A 27,365-nucleotide genomic window follows, 5' to 3' on the forward strand; every position below is an offset into this window, starting at 1 on the left:
TGAGAAGATTCCTTACAGGAAGTGGCCTGTCTGACCATTTCTTGCCCTCCTTGATCATCTCTAACAAAAACAGGGGATCTCTGGCATGACGTGACACTTCCTACGGCTCCCATAGGCTGGTAGTCAGCAGCAGGCTCGTAAGCGTTCATTCAAACAGCACTTTCGTGCGTTTGCCAGCAGCCCTTCGCAATGCATTACGCTGTTTATGACTTCAAGCCGGTCAACTCCCAAGATTAGGCTGGTGTAACCGATGTGAAATGGCTAGCTTGTTAGCGGCGTGCGCGCTAATAACGTTTCAAACGTCACTCGCTCTGAGACTTGGAGTGTTTTTTCCCCTTGCTCTGCATGGGTAACGCTGCTTCGAGGGTGGCTGTTGTCGATGTGTTCCTGGTTTGAGCCCAGGTAGGAGCGAGGAGAGGGACGGAAGCTATACTGTTACACTGGCAATACTAAAGTGCCTATAAGAACATCCAATAGTCAAAGGTGTATGAAATACAAATCGTATGGAGAGAAATAGTCCTATAATTCCTATAATAACTACAACCTAAAACTTCTTACCTGGGAATATTGAAGACTCATGTTAAAAGGAACCACCAGCTTTCATATGTTCTCATGTTCTGAGCAATGAACTTAAACGTTAGCTTTTTTACATGGCACATATTGAACTTTTACTTTCTTCTCCAACACTTTGTTTTTGCATTATTTAAACCAAATTGATTTTATTGATGTATTATATTAAGTTAAAATAAGTGTTAATTCAGTATTGTTCTAATTGTCATTATTACAAATAAATAAATCCCCCCAAAATAAAATAAAAATAAAAAAATTAAGTAAAAATAAATAAATAAAAAAATAAAATAGGCCGATTAATCAGTAGCGGCCCTTTTTTGGCCCTCCAATAATCGGCAGTGAAAAATCATAAATCAGACGACCTCTAGTAATAAAGCATAATTTGTTCAACCGCAACTCTGGGGTAGCTAGCCAACTCTGGGGTAGCTAGCTTTAGCTTGGCACCTAGCTAGTACCAATATAACCAGCCTGAAAACAATGACCAGTAGAAGTTGCGGTCATTTTCATTATTCTTAGCAATTATTTAGGAATCCTTGTGAGTAAGTATTAGCTAGGTATCCACTTGTTCGCTATTGAAATTGAACTTCAGTTCATGAAAATAAATAGCTAGCCAGCTACTTAACCCTGTTGCCCAAAGCTAACGTTATAAGCATCCAGCTGGCTTCATCTGGCTAGTGACGCTCGACAGGACTGGGTTATGTGTTGTGAAGCTAGCCACAATAAAGATTTGGCGCAAGTGGAATTTGCAGTTTGCCTTCAAAATAAAAGTATGTCATAGACAGTGATGCAAATGACTAGAAAAAGTAGTATTATGCATTACTTTTAGTTTGAAGGCTAATCACAAAGTCCACTATTGTGGCTAACTTTACATAGATGGGTCCGACCACCATTAATCAAATAAGAACTGTCTTATAAATGAGGGTTATTTTAGATGACACCTAGCTATATAGTTAGCTAGCTAACTATAGCTACTGAAACAGATTATGTCGTGTTATTTGACACGTCAAATAGTGTTATCTTTGACACAAAGATCCAAGTGGTGTTCCATAGAAATCCTGGTAGAGAATGAAACAACTGAACAAATGAAAAACAAAACAGCACAGCAAGTAGGTGAAAGAAAGAGGTTTTGATGATGTTTTACTGGTAATGGGGACATACGTAAACACCAACAAATTAACTTTTTGGTCAGTGTGGTGTGTGTAACCTTTATTTAACTAGGAAAGTCAGTTAAGAACAAATTCTTATTTACAATGACGGCCCAGACCTATGGGACTACCAATCCCAGCCGGATGTGATACAGCCTGGATTCGAACCAGGGACTGTAGTGACGCCTCTTCCACTGAGATGCAGTACCTTAGACTGCTGCGTTCGTGTGTGTGTTAACTATTTAACTGTACTAGATTGCTTAAAAGGTCGCTAAAATTTTAAATATCGTTATCGGGTTTTTTTTGGCAAGGAAAATATCGGATATCGGCCAAGAACGTCATATCGATGCATCACTACTTTTTACCACATCTTCAACTTAGTCTGCCCTGCCGGTCTTAAAAATAACTCATTTACATTTGCCATGCAATTGTGTGGGGGTGGACTGTTCATAATAGATTAAGAGCATGCCATGCATTTCTAAAAACTGTCAGCACTGGCAGACATTCAAAGCTAACATTTTTCTAGTGCAGATGGCATGAGACTCTTGCAAGAGTACATATGTCTAGACTGCTACATCAACCTGTGGACAGCAGCTGTTTATTCCCACTCCATTTACTGTCATCTCTGTATGTTGGGTTTGAACCGACAGTCCTCTTACCTTTCCTGGGTCATCTTTGGAGCGAGGCACTTTGAGAAAACACTTGTTCAATGACAGATTGTGCCGTATTGAGTTCTGTGGGGGGGGAGAGAGAGAATATCGGGGTTAGGGGATTAAAAAAACAGAGGAAGAGGTCTCGTGTCTTTGAGAAGAGAGCATATCATAGCCACAGAGGCCGTGCCATTGTGACAAAGTGAAAAGTGAATCTTGGTAGCATGCTACAGGATCATCCTGTGTCAAGTCATTTCCTGCTGTCAAGATCACCTTTTAATTACACCCTGAGGAATGAATCTGCTAAATCCATGACTAGACACAGTCAGTCACTGGATCTTTGCCTTGAACCTGGCCAAAGCAACTAGGAAGACACAGGGTCTAATCTACCTGGTAACAACTCTCTGGAGACTACAAGCAACCTGGCTTCTTCTACTTCTCAAATTACAAAAATCAAAGCTCAACTTGAATCCCAAATGAATCCCTCTCTGGGATGATGCCTGATATGAGTTAACGCTACACAAGGCTCTTTTGGGGGGAAGGAAATACATTATGGAGATAATTCTGAAAGTTAACTCATTATGGTGTTGGCTAGTCCTCACCGTCAGAGAGAGGCTGATTTATCTGGCTGATCGGGGGCTTGAAGCAACATTGATGATGGCTGTAGAGTGATGCTCCTGGATTAATAACAGCCAGGATAGAGCCAGCCAGGATAGAGCAAGCCAGTCAGGCAAGCAGGCAGGGCCCTGGAATCAGCAGGAGCTGGGCCAGCCATGGACTTAGCGGACTCACTGAATGCACGCTTCTCCACTCCATTTTATGGAGTAGTATTGATAGATAGCTGCAGTAAAAAGCTTTGGGATCCTCAGATGAGTTGGACATAGGTTGAGCAGATGTGAGATGAGTACACAGCCCACAAGATGGAGCTAGTTGTAACATCAGTAAAGAAAAAGTAGTTTTGCACCTCAATAGGCCCAGAAAACTAAAATATATTTCAAAACAAACACCACACACTTGTCAAATATTGAAGAGGCATATCAAACACCAATATCTGGGGCACCATCTGATAGCAACCAACCCAACCTCTGAGGGGAGTTGCACCAGATGCATCCGGTTTTCAGGGGAAATGGATAAAGCCTGTGACGCGACTTCTGCTTTGGACGTTAACAAGACGACACTACATCTTAACAACTCCTCCACATTTACTGGATTGGTTCAACAGCGCAGAAGAGAAACTCCCAACAGACAAGAAATAAAGAACAAAAGGCCCCTCAGGTGTTTATTTTACACCTGCTATGTCAGGTTAGATCCAGTGTCAGTCAGTGCCAGTGGTGGGATGGAGAGATGTGGTCTGGTTAGGGGCTGCCTGCCTCCTCTCTGCCAGGAGTCTGTTGAAGCAGTTGTTCACACTTAGGCCTAGCAGGGTTCCCTCACACAGACAGACAACACTAATTAGCAGTACAATATCCATCAGCCTGTCCCTTCTGTCCTCAAGTCTAGCCTTAGTCTATACTACCTCCTGCATCAGGGGACATGACCATGAGTCAGTAAGGACAATAAAGAGTAGACATACAGTAGGCTATACAGAGTATTCATGCTACATACAGTAGGCTACACAGAGTATTCATAACCTACATACAGTAGACTAAACAGAGTATTCATAACCTACATACAGTAGGCTATACAGAGTATTCATGCTACATACAGTAGGCTACACAGAGTATTCATAACCTACATACAGTAGACTAAACAGAGTATTCATAACCTACATACAGTAGACTATACAGAGTATTCATAACCTACATACAGTAGGCTATACAGAGTATTAATAACCTACATACAGTAGGCTATACAGAGTATTCATGCTACATACAGTAGGCTATACAGAGTATTCATGCTACATACAGTAGGCTATACAGAGTATTCATGCTACATACAGTAGGCTATACAGAGTATTCATAACCTACATACAGTAGGCTATACAGAGTATTCATAACCTACATACAGTAGACTATACAGAGTATTCATAACCTACATACAGTAGGCTATACAGAGTATTCATAACCTACATACAGTAGACTATACAGAGTATTCATAACCTACATACAGTAGGCTATACAGAGTTCATGCTACATACAGTAGACTATACAGAGTATTCATAACCTACATACACTAGGCTATACAGAGTATTCATAACCTACATACAGTAGACTATAGAGTATTCATGCAACATACAGTAGGCTATACAGAGTTCATGCTACATACAGTAGGCTATACAGAGTATTCATAACCTACATACAGTAGGCTATAGAGAGTATTCATAACCTACATACAGTAGACTATACAGAGTATTCATAACCTACATACACTAGGCTATACAGAGTATTCATAACCTACATACAGTAGACTATACAGAGTTCATGCTACATACACTAGGCTATACAGAGTATTCATAACCTACATACAGTAGGCTATAGAGAGTATTCATAATCTACATACAGTAGACTATTCAGAGTTCATGCTACATACAGTAGGCTATACAGAGTATTCATAACCTACATACAGTAGACTATACCGAGTATTCATGCTACATACAGTAGGCTATACAGAGTATTCATAACCTACATAAAGTAGGCTATACAGAGTATTCATAACCTACATACAATAGACTATACAGAGTATTCATAACCTACATACAGTAGACTATACAGAGTTCATGCAACATACAGTAGGCTATACAGAGTATTCATGCTACATACAGTAGGCTATACAGAGTATTCATAACCTACATACAGTAGACTATACAGAGTTCATGCAACATACAGTAGGCTATACAGAGTATTCATGCTACATACAGTAGGCTATACAGAGTATTCATAACCTACATACAGTAGACTATACAGAGTTCATGCTACATACAGGTCCAGGATGGTAACAAAGGGGTGTGATGCATACTATCAGCTTGGAAAACAACGGCGGCCATTAGGCCCCTAGGAAGAAGAAGAGGGAGACCGAGACCAAGAGGAAGAGAGGGAGACCGAGAGGGAGACAGAGGAAGAGAGGGAGTGTAATGCAGACCTTTCAATGTCTTACAACTTAAGCACTTAAATGACATCCTCTGGTACTTTGGCGACTTAAGTATTTTTTAAACCTCCCGCTTTGGGCTCGATGTGCCATTGTGTTGTTCATACATGCCTAATCTATGAGCAGAATTACTGTCTTACCTCAATGATCCACTAAATATTAATTAATGCTACACAAAGGGTAGTACGTACAGCCCAGTACATCACTGGGGCCAAGCTTCCTGCCATCCAGGACCTATATAGCAGGCGGTGTCAGAGGAAGGCCCTAAAAATTGTCAAAGACTCCAACCACCCTAGTCATAGACTGTTCTCTCTGCTACCGCACGGCAAGCGGTACCGGAGCGCCAAGTCTAGGTCCAAGAGGCTCCTAAATAGCTTCTACCCCCAAGCCATAAGACTGCTGAACAGCTAATCAAATGGCTACCCAGACTATTGGCGTTGACTCCCCCGCGCTGCTGCTTCTCGCTGTTTATTATCTATGCAAAGTCACTTTACCCCTACCTACAAGTACATATCACCTCCACTAACCTGTATCCCCGCACATTGACTCAGTACCCCTGAATACAGCCTCATTATTGTTACTCTTTTTTACTGTAGTTTATTTAGTAAATAGTTTCTGAACTCGTATTTTTCTTAAAACTGCCTTGTTGGTTAAGGGCTTGTAAGTAAGCGTTTCACAGTAAGGTCTACACCGGTTGTGTTCGGGGGATGTGACAAATTACATTTTATTTGAAATCCCTAGTTTGAAAACTGTTTTCTGGAAGACGTACGGTGCCATTTCCCCTAAATTGTCCCTCACGTGGGTTACAGCCCCCAGCAATTAGTTTAAGCCAATAAAAAAAAAATATAATAATAATGTATTTCACCTTTATTTAACCAGGTAGGCCAGTTAAGAACAAGTACTCATTTATCTCTGCGACCTGGCCAATATGAAGCAAAGCAATGAGCTTCAGCCCCTTGCCATTTGAGTGACAGCTAGCAAGATGCACACCCAGCAGAGTGAGAGAGAACAAGAGATGTGGTTCAATGACGTGGACACAAATCTGCACGTGATGTAGTATGACATGTTCAGGGAACACTTTTGGCTCGTGAGCGCTACTTTCACAACTAATGACTAAAAGGTATTCAAAAGTACTGGATAATCTCTAAGACCCAAGTAAAACCACCCACCTTCCAGACTCAGCCGTCAAAGAGCTGGAGTGGTGAGGAAATGGGGATACCTAGTCAGTTGTACAACAATGCATTCAATGCCAGCCCCTCTGGGGAGTGGAGTGTGTGCTTCATGCATTTGATGTCAGAGAGAGGGAAGTAGTGCCTGTATATAGTGCATTTGGAAAGTATTCAGACCCCTTGACTTTTTCTACATTTTGATGTTAGTCTTAATCTAAAATGTATGAAACAATTTTTTACCCTCAGTCTACACACAATACACCATAATGACAAAGCAAAAACAGGTTTAGAAATGGTTGAAAAATGTATTAAAAATAAATAACTGAAATATCAAATTTACATACAGTTGAAGTCAGAAGTTTATACACTTAGGTTGGAGTAATTCAAACTCGTTTTTCAACCACTCCACAAATTTCTTATTAACAAACTATAGTTTTGGCAAGTCAGTTAGGACATCTACTTTGAGCATGACACAAGTAATTTTTCCAACAATTGTTTACAGACAGATTATTTCACTTATAATTCACAGTATCACAATTCCAGTGCGTCAGAAGTTTACATTCTCTAAGTTGACTGTGCCTTTAAACAGCTTGGGAAAATCCAGAAAATTATGTCATGGCTTTAGAAGCTTCTGACAGGCAAATTGACATAATTTGAGTCAATTGGAGGTGTACCTGTAGATGTATTTCAAGGCCTACCTTCAAACTCAGTGCCTCTTTGCTTGACATCATGCAGAATTTTTTTTTAAAAATCTGCCAAGACCTCAGAAAAAAAGTGTAGACCTTCACAAGTCTGGTTCATCCTTGGGAGCAATTTCCAAATGGCTGAAGGTACCACGTTCATCTGTACAAACAATAGTACGCAAGTATAAACACCATGGGACCACACAGCCATCATACCGCTCAGGAAGGACACGTGTTCGGTCTCCTAGAGATAAACGTACTTTCGATCGAAAACTGCAAATCAAATCACAGAACAACAGCAAAGGACCTTGTGAAGTTGCTGGAGGAAACAGGTACAAAAGTATCTATATCCACAGTAAAACAAGTCCTATATCGACATAACCTGAAAGGCCACTGCTCCAAAACCTCCATAAAAAAAGCCAGACTACGGTTTGCAACTGCACATGGGGACAAAGAACATACATTTTGGAGAAATGTCCTCTGGTCTGATGAAACAAAAATAGAACTGTTTGGCCATAATAACCATCGTTATGTTTGGAGGAAAAAGGGGGAGGCTTGCAAGCCGAAGAACACCATCCCAACCATGAAGCACGGGGTGGCAGCATCAAGTTGTGAGGGTGCGTTGCTGCAGGAGGGACTGGTACACTTCACAAAATAGATGGCTTCATGAGGGAGGAAAATTATGTGGATATATTGAAGCAACATCTCAAGACAGTCAGGAAGTTAAAGCTTGGTCAGAAATGGGTCTTCCAATGTGTAAGTCGCTCTGGATAAGAGCATCTGCTAAATGACGTAAATGTTAAACAATTAAAAAAAAATGGACAATGACCCCAAGCATACTTCCAAAGTTGTGGCAAAATGGCTTAAGGACAACAAAGTCAAGGTATTGGAGTGGCCTTCACAAAGCCCTGACCTCAATCCTATAGAAAATTTGTGGACAGAACTGAAAAAGCGTGTGCGAGCAAGGAGGCCTACAAACCTGACTCAGTTACACCAGCTCTGTCAGGAGGAATGGGCGCCAAAATTCACCCAACTTATTGTGGGAAGCTTGTGGAAGGCTACCCGAAACATTTAACCCAAGTTTAAATTGTTTAAGGCAATGCTACCAAATACTAATCGAGTGTATGTACACTTCTGACCAACTGGGAATGTGATGAAAAAAATAAAAGCTGAAATAAATAATTTTCCACTATTATTCTGACATTTCACGTTCTTAAAATAAAGTGGTGATCCTAACTGACCTAAGACAGGGAATTTTTACTAGGATTAAATGTCAGGAATTGTGAAAAACTGAGTTGAAATGTATTTGGCTAAGGTGTATGTAAACTTCCGACTTCAACTGTAAGTAGGCAGACCATTTACTCAGTACTTTGTAGAAGCACCTTTTGGCAGCGATTACAGCCTCGAGTTTTGTTGGGTATGACGCTACAAGCTTGGCACACCTGTATTTGGGGAGTTTCTCCCATTTTTCTCTGCAGATCCTCCCAAGCTCTGTCAAGTTGGATGGGGAGCGTCACTGCACAGCTATTTTCAGGTCTCTCCAGAGATGTTTGATCGGGTTCAATTCTCTGGAGAAGGTATTCATCAAGGATCTCTGTACTTCGCTCCATTCCTTTTCCCCCCTCGATCCTGACTAGTATGCCAGTTCCTGCCACAGAAAAGCATCCCCACAGCATGATGCTGCCACAACCATGCTTCACCATAGGGATGGTGCAAGGTTTCCTCCATACATGGCGCTTGGCATTCAGGCCAAAGAGTTCAATCTTGGTTTCATCAGACCTGAGAATCTTGTTTCTCATTGTCTGAAAGTCTTTAGGTGTCTTATGGCAAACTCCAAGCAGGCTGTTATGTGCCATTTACTGAGGAGTGGCCAGACTATGGTAGAGTGGCCACTCTACCATAAAGGCCTAAATGATGGAGTGCTGCAGAGACGGGAGAACCTTCCAGAAGGACAACCATCTCCACAGAGGAACTCTGGAGCTCTGTCACCTCCCTGAACAAGATCTTTCTCCTCCGATTGCTCAGTTTGGCTGGGCAGCCAGCTCTAGGAAGAGTCTTGGTAGTTCCAATCTTCTTCCATTTAAGAATGATGGAGGCCACTGTGTTCTTGGGGACCTTCAATGCTGCAGACATGTTTCGGTAACCTTCCCCAGATCTGTGCCTCGACACAATCCTGTCTCGGAGTTCTATGGACAATTCCTTCAACCTCATGGCATGGTATTTGCTCTGACATGCACTGTCAACTGTGGGACCTTATATAGACAGGTAGGTGCCTTCCCAAATTATGTCCAATCAAGTTGTAGAAACATCAAGGATGATCAATATAAACAGGATGCACTGGATGCATTTTAATCTTTATTTAACTAGGCTAGTCTTTATTTAACCACTAGGCTACCTGCCGCCCCTAGTCTCATATGAAAGGGTCTAAATACTTATGCAAATAAGGTATGTTTTTTTTATACATTTGCAAAAATGTCTATAAACCTGTTTTTGATTTGTCATTATGGGGTATTGTGTGTAGATTGATGAGGAAAAAATGAAGTGAATTTATTATAGAATAAGGCTGTAACGTAACCAAATGTGGAAAAAGTCAAGGGGTCTGAAAACTTTCAGAATGCACTGTAAATGAAAGGACAAAGTCCTTGATCACTTGACACCAATTATTTCTATTTGAAAACTCAATAGCGCATTGAATCAAAATGAAGGTCGGTTAAGATGACATAACATGCAGAGTTTGAGCTACTCCAAGAAGTGACGTTGTAGGCTAGCTCAGTGATGGACTCATTGAGAGACTCAAGTTGAAGGCTGACACCAGCTGCTATTAGCAACTAAATGATCCTTATAACATCTGTGCGCGATATTAAAATACATCGGTTCCCAGCCCCACAGGAGGACTTTTGCCAGGCAGTCATTGTAAATAACAATTTGTTTAACTGACTTGCCTAGTTAAATAAAAAGGTCAAATAAAAAAAAGATCTGGTGTATAATAAGCAATTATTGGTACCATGTTCTTAAAATGATTCCATTTTTTAAACGAAGACTGCAAATGTTCAACTCCTGTTTACTGCTACCAATCCCTGCAGTACCGTGTTCGGCCTTGAACTTCCATGGCTTCAATGAGAGGAGGCAGTAGTAGTGCTCAGCCTCTCACAGGGAGAGATGCTGCTCAGTCTCCATTTAGGGCCTTCTTGCAGGTCTAAATCATTGATACAGTCATCTATCCCAACCCAGCCTAGATTACTGCCACTGCATTAGAGGTTTACTTTTTAATGAACTCTTCTCTGGCAGCACTCCACTGCCCTGACAGGCTCTGTGCTGCAGCAGCATGCTGTATTCTGTCAAACACGCTCCCGTCTCTAAGCTTACACATCACTGGTGTGAAACGAACAGGCTGAGGGTCATTCATGGGAGAAAGGGTAAAGTGGAGTGAATAGAAGCGTTTAACACATTACGACTGCAGTGTTACACAGAGAAACCTGATGACACCCACTTCTGCTTCTGGTGAGAATCCTCCCAATTAAAGCCAGTTAGCCATATTAACGTGTCTGTTTTGGGAAAAGCTACACTACAATTAGCCTAAGCATCTACAGTACGCAGTGTCATACTGGCACACAATGAGGATGGAGCAGCTGATAGGTACCTAATACACATCCAGTGTTAACAGAAGTACAGTAAGTAGAAGGGATCATTGAGTATGAGCAGTAATGCAAATTTAGTCAGACAGAGCCGAGCGCTGAGCAGGGGTCCAGCCCAAGCGCTGCCCAGCATGTACCTGCAACCCCCACAGTGCAGCTCATGCTCATCCACTGTGCCTCCCACACACCACATTGTGTTTCCTAAAGAACATGGTGATCTAACACACCGGGACAGCAGTGAAGGCGTAAGCAGTTCCGCCCTGCCCTCACATCCCCCCCACACCACCACGGAGCGGGGAGCTGCGGCACAACAGGAGGGCCGCCAGGGGAAAGTAGGTCACGCTGACCCCGTGCTCCGTGTGTCAAACGTTCAGAGTGAGCCAAAGGGACAGGTGGTGTCAGAACCCTGCTCCTCTCCTCACAGGCAGGGAGGGAAGGGGTCAGAGCACCCTGTACACACACTGCTGAGAGAGCCAGGGGACTGCAGCCTCACAGGACACATACTGACATGCAGGGAGGAAGACGTCTCACACAGAGAACCAGTGAAGAGCAGTCGGTCTCTCCACAGGTCTGTCTAACGTTCATACACTTACACTAATGCTGTCCTTCCCTGCTGCTGCATCTTTGCCTCAAAAACATATCCTCCTGACAGGCATCCCAACAAATGGCTGTTCTGACATTTCACACCTCTCATGTAAAGTTAAGTATTTACTTGTGAGCCTTTTGCAAACGTCCATCTTACTAAGTAAGGGAAGGCCTGGACACACTCTTTAATCGTTTAGATTAAACTCCAAATGGGATGATGCTTAAATACCTTTGGATTTACAGCATTGTGATCAAAATGTTTCCCCAGCAACTAAAAGAAGCAGGAGCGTATATTGCATAACTCAGAGCTGTTCTAGTGGAGTTTTAAAGTTTATTTCTTATCACACCTTTCCCAGATAATAACACTGACACTAATGTACCACACACACGCTCACTTTACACTCCCATAAAGCCAGGGGCTAATGCCCTTCAGACTGGATGGGAGAAAAGCCCTAATGATGAGGCAGATCCCCGTTTAGCACTAATCACAAACTCAAATTGTAAACAACAGGTGTAAACTAACAGTGAATTTCATACTTACGGGCCCTTCCCAATTATGCAGAGAGAAACATAGAAAATAAGTAACGATAACTTAGATATATGCAATGGGTACCAGTAATGAGTCGATGTGCAGATAAATGAAGTAGATATGTACATACAGGTAGGGGTAAAGTGACTAGGCAACAGGATAGATAACAGCAGCAGCAGCTTATGTGATGAGTCAAAATAGTTGGTACAGATATTTGGGTAGCTATTTAGCAGTCTTATGGTTTGGGGGTAGAAGCTGTTCAGGGTCCTGTTGGTTCCAGACTTGGTGCATCGGTTCCACTTGCCGTGCTTCCATCCCATTTAGGTTCAACCCATCTCTATGAAATCAACATCTAATTTCAACAACAACAATGAAAGACTTGTTATGAAAGATGGCACCCACAAGGCTTTTAAGAGCAACTTAAAAAACAAGGGCCAGCGCAGCCACTTCAAATATCTATTTTAGAGTGACTAAAGAGGAGAAAGAATGACAAATAGCTTGTCTGCTGTGCCCTGTAATCGACCTGTGGGTAAAACTCCATGTGATTGACTGAGGCAGATAAAGAGTTGAGCCACATCTTCTGCGGTGCATACCTCAGATCTAGTCCAGTCATACAGAAAGGGATGTGATCTTTCCGATAACGCCTGAGAGCCTGCGAGAGCGAGCGGAGAGGAGAGCGGAGAGGAGAGCAAGAGGAGAGCAAGAGGAGAGGAGAGCGGAGAGGAGAGCAGAGCGGAGAGGAGAGCAGAGCGGAGAGGAGAGCGGAGAGGAGAGCGGAGAGCGGAGAGCAGAGCGGAGAGGAGAGCGGAGAGGAGAGCGAGAGGAGAGCGAGAGGAGAGCAGAGCGGAGAGCGGAGAGGAGAGCAAGAGGAGAGCAGAGCGGAGAGGAGAGCGGAGAGGAGAGCAAGAGGAGAGCAGAGCGGAGAGGAGAGCGGAGAGGAGAGCAAGAGGAGAGCAGAGCGGAGAGGAGAGCGGAGAGGAGAGCGGAGAGGAGAGCGGAGAGGAGAGCGGAGAGGAGAGCGGAGAGGAGAGCGGAGAGGAGAGCGGAGAAGAGAGCGGAGAGGAGAGCGGAGAGGAGAGCGGAGAGCGAGAGCCGAGCGGAGAGCGAGAGCGGAGAGGAGAGCGGAGAGCGAGAGGAGAGCGAAAGGAGAGCGAGAGGAGAGCGAGAGGAGAGCAGAGAGGAGAGCAGAGCGGAGTCATGTGAAGAACAGTGACCCCAGGGCCGTAGAGATGAGGCCTTTCTGATTGGCTGTTTATAGAACTGGGTAAGTCAGGTTAGGAATAGGTTCTACCTCCCAACATTCTGCACACCTCACCTTATACAAGCCAACCACATAAACCATGCACTACTGAAAAGGCCTGCCTGAGACATTCCTTCATTCCCCCTTCGCCCCAACACACTGCACACTAACTGAAGAGTAGATGCACACAGCCAAGCGCCGGCTCGATGCACAGCACAGATCTCTCTCAAGTCCACTAAAGTACTGAGAGACGCAAAGCACACACTTGAAAAACCATGAAGTCAACTGCAACGATTTTCAACTTGATTATTTACAAGCTTCAAAGGCATTTGATCTGCCTCCCTTGGCATCTAGTAGCAGTGTTGGCATGCTAGGTTTTAAACCGCCTTAGTCTCTGATCTTTACTCACTTGTATGTTGTTTTAATAAAACATGAACAGTTTGCTTGCTGCAGCAAAACGCAGCAAAACAAAGAGAGAACAGTCAAACATGTCGATCACAAAACTCTGTGACGAAGACCCTATCTAGAACATGTTGAGGTATTACAGTAATACGAAGACCCCATCTAGAACATGTTGAGGTATTACAGTAATACGAAGACCCTATCTAGAACATGTTGAGATATTACAGTAATACGAAGACCCTATCTAGAACATGTTGAGGTATTACAGTAATATGAAGACCCTATCTAGAACATGTTGAGGTATTACAGTAATACAAAGACCCTATCTAGAACATGTTGAGGTATTACAGTAATACGAAGACCCTATCTAGAACATGTTGAGGTATTACAGTAATACGAAGACCCTATCTAGAACATGTTGAGATATTACAGTAATATGAAGACCCTATCTAGAACATGTTGAGGTATTACAGTAATACGAAGACCCTATCTAGAACATGTTGAGGTATTACAGTAATACGAAGACCCTATCTAGAACATGTTGAGGTATTACAGTAATACGAAGACCCTATCTAGAACATGTTGAGGTATTACAGTAATATGAAGACCCTATCTAGAACATGTTGAGGTATTACAGTAATACGAAGACCCTATCTAGAACATGTTGAGGTATTACAGTAATACGAAGACCCTATCTAGAACATGTTGAGGTATTACAGTAATACAAAGACCCTATCTAGAACATGTTGAGGTATTACAGTAATTAAAAAGAAACATGTTCTTCTGCAAACTGAGATTACACCATAGGGAAATTGTCTTTTCAATGGTTAAATTAAATCCATATTTCACATTATGAGCACAATAAAATGTGTGCGTATAGAAATTTAAAAGACAAATAAATGCATATACATAGCCGCCAAAGAAATCAGTGGTCCTGGTAACCACATAACTGGTTCAGTATCTCCACCGTTTCAAGTGTACAATAATGGTTCTGCATTCATCAGATAGATAAAGCTTTAATGCACTGACTATTTAAGAAAGGTTTATCCTTAGCATGGTTGTGAAACGCTTCAGACACAGTACAGTAAAAAGCAACCCACACAAGCAGTTTTAACCCCAGGTAAAGCTGTACTGACTACACCCACTGGATATCCATAGTGGGAGTTGACTGCCAAGGTCATGTGATTCTATACAGAGCATAAATATCCGTCGGGATAGGCTACAGTACATATTGCATACATAAGCAAAGGGACAAGTTAGGCAAATGACAGAGACAGGCAGGTTCGTAGGAGCGTTGGGCCTGTAATCGAAAGGTTACTGGATTGAATCCCTGAGCTGGCAAGGCAAATATCTGTCATTCTGCCCCTGAGCAAGGCAGTTAACCCACTGTCCCCGGGCACCGGAGACGTGGATGTTGATTAAGGCAGTCCCCCACACCTCTCTGATTCAGAGGGGTTGGGTGAAATGCAGAAGACACATTTCAGTTGAATGCATATAGTTGTACAACTGACTAGGTATCCCCCTTTCCCATCCATCAAGTGATTATGGGGCCGTAAAGCATTGGCGGCCAGGCTTATAAAAGTACTATACTAGTTAAGAGTTCAGGTGGCCTCCGCATGACAAAAAGGATTTCCCAAGATAAACCTCAAAAAAGGACTAATGTGAGTCAGCAAGGAGTTGGAGCACTCAACAAAAAAAGGCAGAGATTAATTTATTACAGCTCACTTGAATCCATTGTTCAGGGTGAGGATAGAGGTGACTACTATACTAGTTACTCTGCCTGGGAAGGTGTGGGAGACAGAGAGCTCCTTTCCAGACAGGTATGCAGGGGCCAACATGGTGCTGACAGAGACTGACACTCCCCCTGGCTGGACTGACTAACACACCAGTCAGTCACTGAAGACTGTCTATCCAAAATGCAAACACAGATATTGTCATTCAAAACACAGACATTATATGGAGTATTCCCCATATTCTGGCTTTCCAGTTTGGCATAGTGTGAGATCTGTGATCCTCTCAGCAGTAAGTCAAGATATCCGTCTTCATCTGATGTGTAACTTTGCTGAAGCCCACGTACAGCCACAGACAATAGGGCTCAGCTAACAAACCCCTAATGTATTCTCTTGAGTGTTCATGAAAGCTGCACCAAGGATGTTCCCTTTTCAGCAGAGGAAGAGATTTGGAGACCAACAACACTGCAATGGAAATGTTCTGAGCTCAACCTCCATCACACCCACATCTTTACCTGCTTTGTTGAGTAAGCTAACCTTGAACTGGGTGTGCAGACGTTTAGAAAAGCCTGTGGATGCATTCAAAGTTAAAGCCCTGACTTCAGTGAAATATTTTACATTTTTTTGAAAGCCTCTATTTCAAAATTGGAAGTCGGGTTGGCTGCTGAGAATTTATTTGAAAGGCTGTGGGGAAAATGAACTTAATTTAATACTGAATGACAGGTCAACACAACGACAAAAGATCTGAGCCACTCGTCTGAAGCCTCTTTTAATCATAGTCCTTCAGAGAGCTCTCCCCCGCCTGATGCTGAGAGCAAAGCACACACAGTCAAAGGGCTTTCCACAGCCTCCGGAGCAGAGCAGCTCCACTCACATAACTCACTGCAGAGACAGAACAGCACAGGAGGCTAGCTACTGTAGCTAGCTGACTACAGCAGCCTACAGACTAGCTCAAATCATTTCACTGCAAACAAGCACCCTTATACAGATGGGGATGGCACTATTAAATAAATTATCTACTCTGTAAATCTCTGGCCTTTGACTGTGTTCTCAAAGTTAGAGCCAGCCAGGGTTAAGGGGACATGATGGACATGGACCTTGTTTAAAACAGTTAGGAGGAGAGAGAGAGAGACACTGTTCAGTCATCATGAATTGGTTGGTACAGTACAGGACACTGAAAATAATCATCTGGCCCAGAGGAACAGACTGAAGAACCAGGTGGTCCAGAATAGTTTTAGGTTGTGAATAAAGTAGGGAACAAATAGGCCTAGCCTACAATCTGCTACATTGGCTAGGCTTTCTATTTGGCTTATTTTATCAGTATGGTATAATGAAGGTCTCACTCAATTAATTTCCAGACAATGGAAATATGTCTAAATGAATGTCAAATCATTTATGAGGGCCCACTGCACTAAAACAATGATTTTTGAAAAACAGTGTATTATATATTTATGTATTAACCCATCCACCCTCAGATTTTTTTTACATGTATTTTTTTACAGCTTTTCTGCTACTTCCACTGTCTATGTCTAATCTGATCTTGAACTGTGACATTTCAAAGAGGAAACAAAGACAAATGACAGGTTTTCAAATTAGGGAAAAACCATAGTCTTGCGCACATAGCCTAAGCCATTTGACATAACACGCAAAACAGTAGTGAATTCACAATATTTGCCATAAGACAGAAGAGCAATATGAGCCTGGCTGCTACTGTACATTTGGTCCATTTCTTTGAGTGATGCAGGCTTGCACTTTTGGGCTGTTGTGCTATACATGGTTCCCTCTCTGTCTGCAGAGGCAGCGCCAGGCCATGAGAGATTGGAGGCAAAGTGACATCCTCCAGTTTATGCTCCCTGAAAGCCTTCACATACTCTGTTCCACATGAGAGATCAGATGAAAGCCTTCACATACTCTGTTCCACATGAGAGATCTGATGAAAGCCTTCACATACTCTGATCCACATGAGAGATCTGATGAAAGCCTTCACATACTCTGTTCCACATGAGAGATCTGATGAAAGCCTTCACATACTCTGTTCCACATGAGAGATCTGATGAAAGCCTTCACATACTCTGATCCACATGAGAGATCTGATGAAAGCCTTCACATACTCTGATCCACATGAGAGATCTGATGAAAGCCTTCACATACTCTGATCCACATGAGAGATCTGATGAAAGCCTTCACATACTCTGATCCACATGAGAGATCTGATGAAAGCCTTCACATACTCTGATCCACATGAGAGATCTGATGAAAGCCTTCACATACTCTGTTCCACATGAGAGATCTGATGAAAGCCTTCACATACTCTGTTCCACATGAGAGATCTGATGAAAGCCTTCACATACTCTGATCCACATGAGAGATCTGATGAAAGCCTTCACATACTCTGATCCACATGAGAGATCTGATGAAAGCCTTCACATACTCTGTTCCACATGAGAGATCTGATGAAAGCCTTCACATACTCTGTTCCACATGAGAGATCTGATGAAAGCCGTTTGTCAGTATGAAATTTAGAGCATCTTCACACTTACTACACTTCCTGTAAAAATACCATCCTCTACACATATTACTCAAAGGTAAACTTATGTACTTTCTACGTCGACTCAATCGCTACCTCCGGAGGTGGCGCACGACCCTCGGCCCAACAGTTGCCCCCCTTGAAGAAGGGCAGTGTAAACAATTGTCTTGGTGAGCCATCACTCCTACAGCATACATGGTAAGAGCAGAACAATGTTTTAGAAACACCTGAAATGTATGAACACTTTCCTCATATTTAAGGCGTATTTTTCAGGGGGTGCATCATCTTTATAATATTTAATATAAACTCAGCAAAAAAAAAAAAGAAACGTCCCTTTTTCAGGACCCTGTCTTTCAAAGATAATTCATCAAAATCCAAATAACTTCACAAATCTTCAATGTAAAGGGTTTAAACACTGCTTGTTCAATGAACAGTTAATGAACATGCACCTGTGGAACCGTCGTTAAGACACTAACAGCTTACAGACAGTAGGCAATTAAGGTCAGTTATGAAAACCTAGGACACTAAAGAGGCCTTTCTACTGACTCTGAAAAACACCAAAAGAAAGATGCCCAGGGTCCCTGCTCATCTGCGTGAACGTGCCTTAGGCATGCTGCAAGGAGGCATGAGCACTGCAAGGAGGCATGACGCCTAAGACAACGCTACAGGGAGACAGGACGGACAGCTAATCGTCCTCGCAGTGGCAGACCACGTGTAACAACACCTGCACAGGATCAGTACATCCGAACATCACACCAGCGGGACAGATACAGGATGGCAACAACAACTGCCTGAGTTACACCAGGAACGCACAATCATCAGTGCTCAGACTGTCCGCAATAGGCTGAGAGAGGTTGGACTGAGGGCTTGTAGGCCTGTTGTACGGCAAGTCCTCACCAGAAATCCCCGGCAACAACGTCACCTATGGGCACAAACCCACCGTCGCTGGACCAGAAAGAACTGGCAAAGAGTGCTCTTCACTGACGAGTCATGGTTTTGTCTCACCAGGGGTGATGGTCAGATTCACGTTTATCGTTGAAGGAATGAGCGTTACACCGAGGCCTGTACTCTGGAGCGGGATTGATTTGGAAGTGGAGGGTCCGTCATGGTCTGGGGCGGTGTGTCACAGCATCATCGGACTGAGCTTGTCGTCATTGCAGTCAAACTCAACGCTGTGCGTTACAGGGCAGACATCCTCCTCCCTCATGTGGTACCCTTCCTGCAGGCTCATCCTGACATGACACTCCAGCATGACAATGCCACTAGCCATGCTGCTCGTTCTGTGCGTGATTTCCTGCAAGATAAGAATGTCAGTGTTCTGTCATGGCCAGCGAAGAGCCCGGATCTCAATCCCATTGAGCACGTCTGAGACCTGTTGGATCGGAGGGTGAGGGCTAGGGCCATTCCCCCCCAGAAATGTCCAGGAATTTGCAGGTGCCTTGGTGGAAGAGATGGGTAACATCTCACAGCAAGAATTGGCAAATCTGGTACAGTCTATGAGGAGGAGATGCACTGCAGTATTTAATGCAGCTGGTGGCCACACCAGATACTGACTGTTACTTTTGACACACCCCCCCTTTGTTCAGGGACACATTACTCAATTTCAGTTAGTCACATGTCTGTGGAACTTGTTCAGTTTATGTCGCAGTTGTTGAATCTTTTTATGTCCATACAAATATTTACACATGTTAAGTTTGCTGAAAATAAACGCAGTTGACAGTGAGGGGACATGTCTTTTTTTGCTGAGTTTATAATAATATTTAAGACTTGATTTACTGAGGTTTCACCAAAAATTGCAGAAACAGCTGCTGGTTGCAGTGAGCCACATAAAACTATGGAAGCCCATCCCCACCACCCATCAAATATAAAATGTACATCATACAAATCGGATATGTTTTCTCATTTCTAACATTGTGTGGTGATTTCAGAAGTGGCACCACAGGTCCCAGAGTGGTGGTGGTGGGGCGGGTTTTCTGATCTGGTAGTAGAATAACCTAACCTAACCAACTCCAGACCCTAGCTCTAGCATATGACATCGCAATAAATCACCAGTAAATAAAAACATTTTTTAAATAAAAACTTTCATACGGGCAATGATGGAAGCAGAACATTTTTCTAAAATCAGATCATAGTGTTGTTTTTAACTCCTGGAAAAACTCCTGGCCCTAGGGAAGACGAAAACATTAAAACCCTTTACATGGACAAAGAGACAACTGCGTTTGGACAATAAAACAGAGCTGAGCTCTGTGTATGCAGAGTTGCATCTGTAACTATAAAAGACACTCAGAGTTTGTCATCACTATTGAGTTGATTAATTCAAGTCAATCATTATGGATAAAAAAATGCCTCTGACCTAGCCACCCGAAGTGTGCATATAAACCAAAAGAAAACCTTCCCATTTCTCTCAGAAATAAATGGGCCTATTTTAGGCTATAAAAACATGACGTTAGATTTTTCTCATGGCCCAGATGGGATCAGAGGGCATAGGCTTCTCTACACTACCTGCAGCTGTGGTGGTTATCAGTAGGCTTCTCTACACTACCTGCAGCTGTGGTGGTTATCAGTAGGCTTCTCTACACTACCTGCAGCTGTGGTGGTTATCAGTAGGCTTCTCTACACTACCTGCAGCTGTGGTGGTTATCAGTAGGCTTCTCTACACTACCTGCAGCTGTGGTGGTTTTCAGTAGGCTTCTCTACACTACCTGCAGCTGTGGTGGTTATCAGTAGGCTTCTCTACACTACCTGCAGCTGTGGTGGTTATCAGTAGGCTTCTCTACACTACCTGCAGCTGTGGTGGTTATCAGTAGGCTTCTCTACACTACCTGCAGCTGTGGTGGTTATCAGTAGGCTTCTCTACACTACCTGCAGCTATGGTGGTTATCAGTAGGCTTCTCTACACTACCTGCAGCTGTGGTGGTTATCAGTAGGCTTCTCTACACTACCTGCAGCTGTGGTGGTTATCAGTAGGCTTCTCTACACTACCTGCAGCTGTGGTGGTTATCAGTAGGCTTCTCTACACTACCTGCAGCTGTGGTGGTTATCAGTAGGCTTCTCTACACTACCTGCAGCTGTGGTGGTTATCAGTAGGCTTCTCTACACTACCTGCAGCTGTGGTGGTTATCAGTAGGCTTCTCTACACTACCTGCAGCTGTGGTGGTTATCAGTAGGCTTCTCTACACTACCTGCAGCTGTGGTGGTTATCAGTAGGCTTCTCTCTCTACACTACCTGCAGCTGTGGTGGTTATCAGTAGGCTTCTCTCTCTACACTACCTGCAGCTGTGGTGGTTATCAGTAGGCTTCTCTACACTACCTGCAGCTGTGGTGATTATCAGTAGGCTTCTCTACACCGCCTGCAGCTGTGGTGGTTATCAGTAGGCTTCTCTACACCGCCTGCAGCTGTGGTGGTTATCAGTAGGCTTCTCTACACCGCCTGCAGCTGTGGTGATTATCAGTAGGCTACAGTTGATCAGACTAAAGCACAGACTAAAATGTGCACGTTGCCAAATCATGAGGAATTGTATTTTTGAAAAATTGGTAGCGGTTATGGGCTTCCATATAAAACATTGTCGCAAATCTACAGTGAATTCACTTATACCCACATTTTCGGTCTCAATTTGCTTTTACGACATGTAATGATTTGCATGATCTTGATAAAAATGAAGCCTGGTTTGTTGTAAGATAAGCCGACTGATGATACTTCGTATGATTTTGGAGGATAGTTTGTCCTATCGGGGGACCGTTTGTATTTTGTACATGCAGCGTCTTCAGATGATGGAGATGAACGTGGTTAGGTAGGCCTACCCCTGAACATTAACTCAGTACCACTATTTCATACACACTACTGTTCAAAAGTATGGGGTCACTTAGAAATGTCCTTGTTTTTTAAAGAAAAGCTCTTTTTTTTGGTCCATTAAAATAACATCAAATTGATCATACATACATTTACATGACATTTTAGTCATTTAGCAGACGCTCTTATCCAGAGCGACTTACAGTAGTGAATTCATACATTTCATACAATTTCATACATATCATACATTTTTTTTCTGTGCTGGCCCCCCGTGGGAATCGAACCCACAACCCTGGTGTTGCAAACACCATGCTCTACCAACTGAGCTACAGGGAAGGCTTAAATACAGTGTAGACATTGTTAATGTTGTAAATGACTACTGGAAACAACTGTTTAACTTCTTTGGGATAGGGGGCAGCATTGGGAAGTTTGGATGAAAAGCATGCCCAGCGTAAATTGCCTGTTACTCAGGCCCAGAAGCTACGATATGCATAGATCTGGATAGAAAACACTCTAAAGTTTCCAAAACTTAATGTCTGTGAGTATAACAGGCAGGCAGAAACCTGAGAAAAATCCAACCAGGAAGTGGGAAATCTGAGGTTTGTAGTTTAACCTGTTGGGGCTAGGGGGCAGTATTTTCACGGCCGGATGAAAAACGTACCCAATTTAAACAGGTTACTACTCTGGCCCTGAAAATAGATTATGCATATTATTAGTAGAGAAAACACTCTGAAGTTTCTAAAACTGTTTGAATGGTGTCTGTGAGTATAACAGAACTCATATGGCAGGCAAAAAAAGAGAAAAATTGAATCAGGAAGTGGGGGAAATTAGAAATGTAGTTTTTCTTTTGAATCCCTTGAAAAACTACAGTGACAGGATTTACGTTGCACCTCCTAACTCTTCCATTGGCTGTCAACAATCTTTAGGAACTGGTTTCATCCGTCACCTGTTACCGGGCAGAAAATTATGGCTCAGTCAATCACTGGCCAGTCTGAGGACAGGTGTCTTATGACACGCGTGCACATGACTTCGTTGGGTTTTTTTTTTCTTCTGGGATGAATACCTATTGCCCGGTTGTAAAATTTTGGCAATTTTACGTTAAAAAAATACCCTAAAGAATTGATTGTAAACATCGTTTGACGTGTTTCTACAAACGGTAATGGAACTTTAAACATTTAGTCAATAAATTTGCGTCCACACCACATGGCATTGTAAAGTGTTCTGGATGGGTCAACAAAACAGACGTATTTGGACATAAATGATGGACTTTGCAGAACAAATGAACATTTCTTGTGGAAGTGGGTGCCCATCCGAGTGCATTCCGCCGAAGATCAACAAAGGTAAGTAAATATTTCGAAGATATTTTTAGAGATTTGTCGACGTCGTGGTTGTAGGCTAACTATATAGCTTAGCACTGAAGGCTAAGTTCTGTACTCAGAATATTGAACAATGTGCTTTTTCCGTAAAGTTATTTTGAAATCTGACAAAGTGGTTGCATAAAGGAGTAGATTATCTATAATTCTTTAAATAATTGTTATAAATTTTGTCAACGTTTATGAGTTCTTCTGTAAATGCATGTGCCTATTCACCGACAGTTATGGGGAGAAAACATTTTCTGAACGTCACGCGCCAATGTAAAAATTGGGTTTTTGGATATAAATATAAACTTGATCGAACAAAAAATGCATGTATTGTCTAACATGATGTCCTAGGAGTGTCATCTGATGAAGATTGTCAAAGGTTAGTGCTTAATTTTAGCTGAATATCTGGTTTTGTGACAGCTATCCGTGCTTGGAAAATTGCTTTTTTTTTGCTAATGTGCTATGCTAAAATAATCGAATGTTTTGCTTTCACCGTAAAGCCTTTTTGAAATCGGACAATGTGATTGGATTAACGAGTAGAGTATCTTTAAAATGCCGTATAATACTTGAATTTTAATTTTGAGATTATTCTTTTTTTGAATTTCGCGCCGTGCTATCTCACTGGTTGTTGTCCAACCAATCCCGTTAACGTGATTTTATCCTCTAGAGGTTAAGTGATTGCCTATCCAATATCCTGTGTCTGTGGGGTCAGATTGCACTTCCTAAGGCTTCCAGTAGATGTCAACAGTCTTTAGAAGTTGTTTCAGGCTTGTATTGTGAAAGGGGATCGAATAAGAGCTGTTTCATCAAGTGGTCAAGCTGAAAGACCGTTTAGTATCGCGCGTGGCCGTGAGTGCGACTCTCGTTCTCTTTCCTTTCTAATGACAACGGAATTGTCCGGTTGGAATATTATTGAAGATTTATGATAAAAACATCCTAAAGATTGATTATATACATCGTTTGAAATGTTTCTACAACTATAATGGAACTTTTATGACTTTTCGTCTGGACTTTGTGCCCGCGCTTTGTGCATTTGGATTACTGGACTAAACGTGCGAACAAAAAGGAGGTATTTGGACATAAAGATGAACTTTATCGAACAAAACAAACATTTATTGTCTAACATGGAGACCTGGGAGTGCCATCAGATGACGATCAAAGGTAAGTGATTAATTTGAATGCTATTTCTGACTTTTATGACACCTCTCCTTGGTTGGAAAATTGCTGTATGGTTTTCTGTGGCTAGGCGCCAACCTAACATAATCGCATGGTGTGCTTTCGCCGTAAAGCCTTTTTGAAATCGGACACAGCGGTTGGATGAACAAGAAGTCTATCTTTAATCCTATGTATAACATTGTATCTTTCATCAATGTTTATGATGAGTATTTCTGTAATTTGATGTGGCTCTCTGCAATTTCACCAGATGTTTGTTTGAGACAATGCATTTCTGATCATAACGCACCAATTTCAAATGAGGTTTTTGGACATAAAGATTAACTTTATCTTACAAAACACACATTTATTGTCTAACATGGAGTCCTGGGAGTGCCATCCGGTGAAGATCAAAGGTTAGTGATTCATTTTAACGCTATTTCTGACACCTCTCCTTCTTTGGAAAATGGCTGTATGTTTTTCTGTGGCTAGGTGCTGACCTAACATAAATCGCATAGTGTGCTTTTGCCATAAAGCCTTTTTGAAATCGGACACTGTGGCTGGATTAACAAGAAGTTTCTTTAAAATGGTGTATAATACTTGTATGTTTGAGGAATTATAATTATGAGATTTCTGCTGTTTGAATTTGGCGCCCTGCAATTTCACTGGCTGTTGGCGAGGTGGGACGCTCACGTCCCGAACAAGAGAGGTTAATGGAATATCTACATAGGCGTACAGAGGCCCATTATCAGCAACCATCACTCCTGTGTTCCAATGACACGTTGTGTTAGCTAATCCAAGTTTATCATTTTAAAAGGCTAACTGATCATTAGAAAACCATTTTGAAATTATGTTAGCACAGCTGAAAACTGTTCTGATTAAAGAAGCAATAAAACGGTCCTTCTTTAGACTAGTTGAGTATCTGGAGCATCAGCATTTGTGGGTTTGATTACAGGCTCAACATGGCCAGGAACAAAGAACTTTCTTCTGAAACTCAGTCTATTCTTGTTCTGAGAAATTAAGGCTATTCCATGCAAGAAATTGCCAAGAAATTAAACATCTCGTATAACGCTGTGTACTACTCCCTTCACAGAACAGCACAAACTGGCTCTAACCAGAGTTGAAAGAGGAGTGGGAGGCCCCGGTGCACAACTGAGCAAGAGGACAAGTACATTAGTGTCTAGTTTGATAGACGACTCGCAAGTCCTCAACTGGCAGCTTCATTAAATAGTACCCGCAAAACACCAGTCTCAACATCAACAGTAAAGAGGCGACTCTGGGATGCTGGCCTTCTAGGCAGAGTTGCATAGAAAAAGCCATATCTCAGACTGGCCAATAAAAAGAAAAGATTAAGATGGGTGAAAGAACACAGACACTAGACAGAGGAAGATTGGAAAAAAGTGTTATGGACAGACGAATCGAAGTTTGAGGTGTTCGGATCACAAAGAAGAACATTCGTGAGACGTAGAAAAAATGAAAAAATGCTGGAGGAAAGCTTGACGCAATCTGTCAAGCATGGTGGAGGCAATGTGATGGTCTGGGGGTGCTTTGGTGGTGGTAAAGTGGGAGATTTGTACAGGGTAAAAGGGATCTTGAAGAAGGAAGGCTATCACTCCATTTTGCAATGCCATGCCATACCCTGTGGACGGAGCTTAATTGGAGCCAATTTCCTGCTACAACAGGACAATGACCCAAAGCACAGCTCCAAACTATGCAAGAACTATTTAGGGAAGAAGCAGTCAGCTGATATTCTGTATATAATGGCCAGCACAGTCACCAGATCTCAACCCTATTGAGCTGTTGTGGGAGCAGCTTGACCGTATGGTACGTAAGAAGTGCCCATCAAGCCAATCCAACTTGTGGGAGGTGCTTCCTGAAGCACGGGGTGAAAAATCTTCAGATTACCTCAACAAATTGACCACTAGAATGCCAAAGGTCTGCAAGGCTGTAATTGTTGCAAATGAAGGATTATTTGACAAAAGCAACGTTTGAAGAATACAATTATTTCAATTAAAAATCATTATTTATAACCTTGTCAACCTCTTGACAATATTTCCTATTAATTTTGCAACTAATTTCATGTTAGTTTTCATGGAAAACAAGGCCATTTCTAAGTGGCCCCAAACTGCGTGGCTTTTGCGTGGTCCCATGGTGTTTATACTTGCGCACTATTGTTTGTACAGATGAACGTGGTACCTTCAGTCATTTGGAAATTGCTGCCAAGGATGAACCAGACTTGTGGAGGTCCACACCTTTTTTTCTGAGGTCTTGGCTGATTTCTATTGATTTTCCCATGATGTCAAGCAAAGAGGCACTGAGTTTGAAAGTAGGCCTTAAAATACATCCACAGGTACACCTCCAATTGACTCAAATTATGTTAGTCTATCAGACGCTTCTTAAAGCCATGACATCTTTTTCTGGAATTTTCCAAGCTGTTTAAAAGCACAGTCAACTTAGAGAATGTAAACTTCTGAACCACAGGAATTGTGATACTGTGAATTATAAGTTAAAGAATCTGTCTGTAAACAATTGTTGGAAAAATTACTTGTGTCATGCACAAAGTAGATGTCCTAACAGACTTGCCAAAACTATAGTTTGTTAACAAGAAATTTGTGGAGTGGTTGAAAAATGAGTTAATGTCTCCAACATAAGTGTATGTAAACTTCTGACTTCAACTGCATATATATCATTCTATTGGTTGCAATCATTTTGTATAATAATTCAAATTGAAAAACTCGAAGCTGATTTAAATGGTTACCGGTCCTGGAGATTTGGGGGTATAAAAACAATCCCTGTTGTGTAGAAATGCCACAATAATACTGTATAACCGAGCCTTGATCACCAAAACAAAATGCATTTACCTTTTTTAGGGTAGAGGGTATAATAGTGAGGGGCAGATCATGCGCCACGTGTTGGTGGTTACATTTAGCCTTTGCATTACTTAGTGAAGGCCCAATTAAAGGAGAGGAAATAATGTGGTTGCTTTGTGCCATGAAGTCTGGCAGAGAAACCAAAGACCTTTGATTTGCTTCCATGCCTACATTTAAATTACGGAGTTAATACTCCGCAATAAGAGCATTAATCAAAGCATACAACTCATAAAATGTAGGCAA

The 27,365-nt window shown here is 42.2% G+C and overlaps 1 protein-coding gene across 3 annotated transcripts in view; it reads right to left on the reverse strand.

The window, feature by feature from the left end:
* Positions 1-27,365, reverse strand: part of LOC115207508 (forkhead box protein J3) — a 146,003-nt gene that overhangs the window by 39,074 nt on the left and 79,564 nt on the right. For all 3 annotated transcript variants that reach the window (XR_003881020.1, XM_029774622.1, XM_029774623.1), the window contains exon 3: positions 2,375-2,449. Coding sequence is in view for 2 of the 3 variants with exons in the window: in XM_029774622.1 (XP_029630482.1) it covers positions 2,375-2,449 (75 nt within the window). In the remaining variant the exon portion in view is untranslated. The remainder of the gene's footprint in view (positions 1-2,374; positions 2,450-27,365) is intronic.

Source organism: Salmo trutta, chromosome 14, assembly GCF_901001165.1.
Source record: "Salmo trutta chromosome 14, fSalTru1.1, whole genome shotgun sequence".
NCBI lineage: Eukaryota > Metazoa > Chordata > Actinopteri > Salmoniformes > Salmonidae > Salmo > Salmo trutta.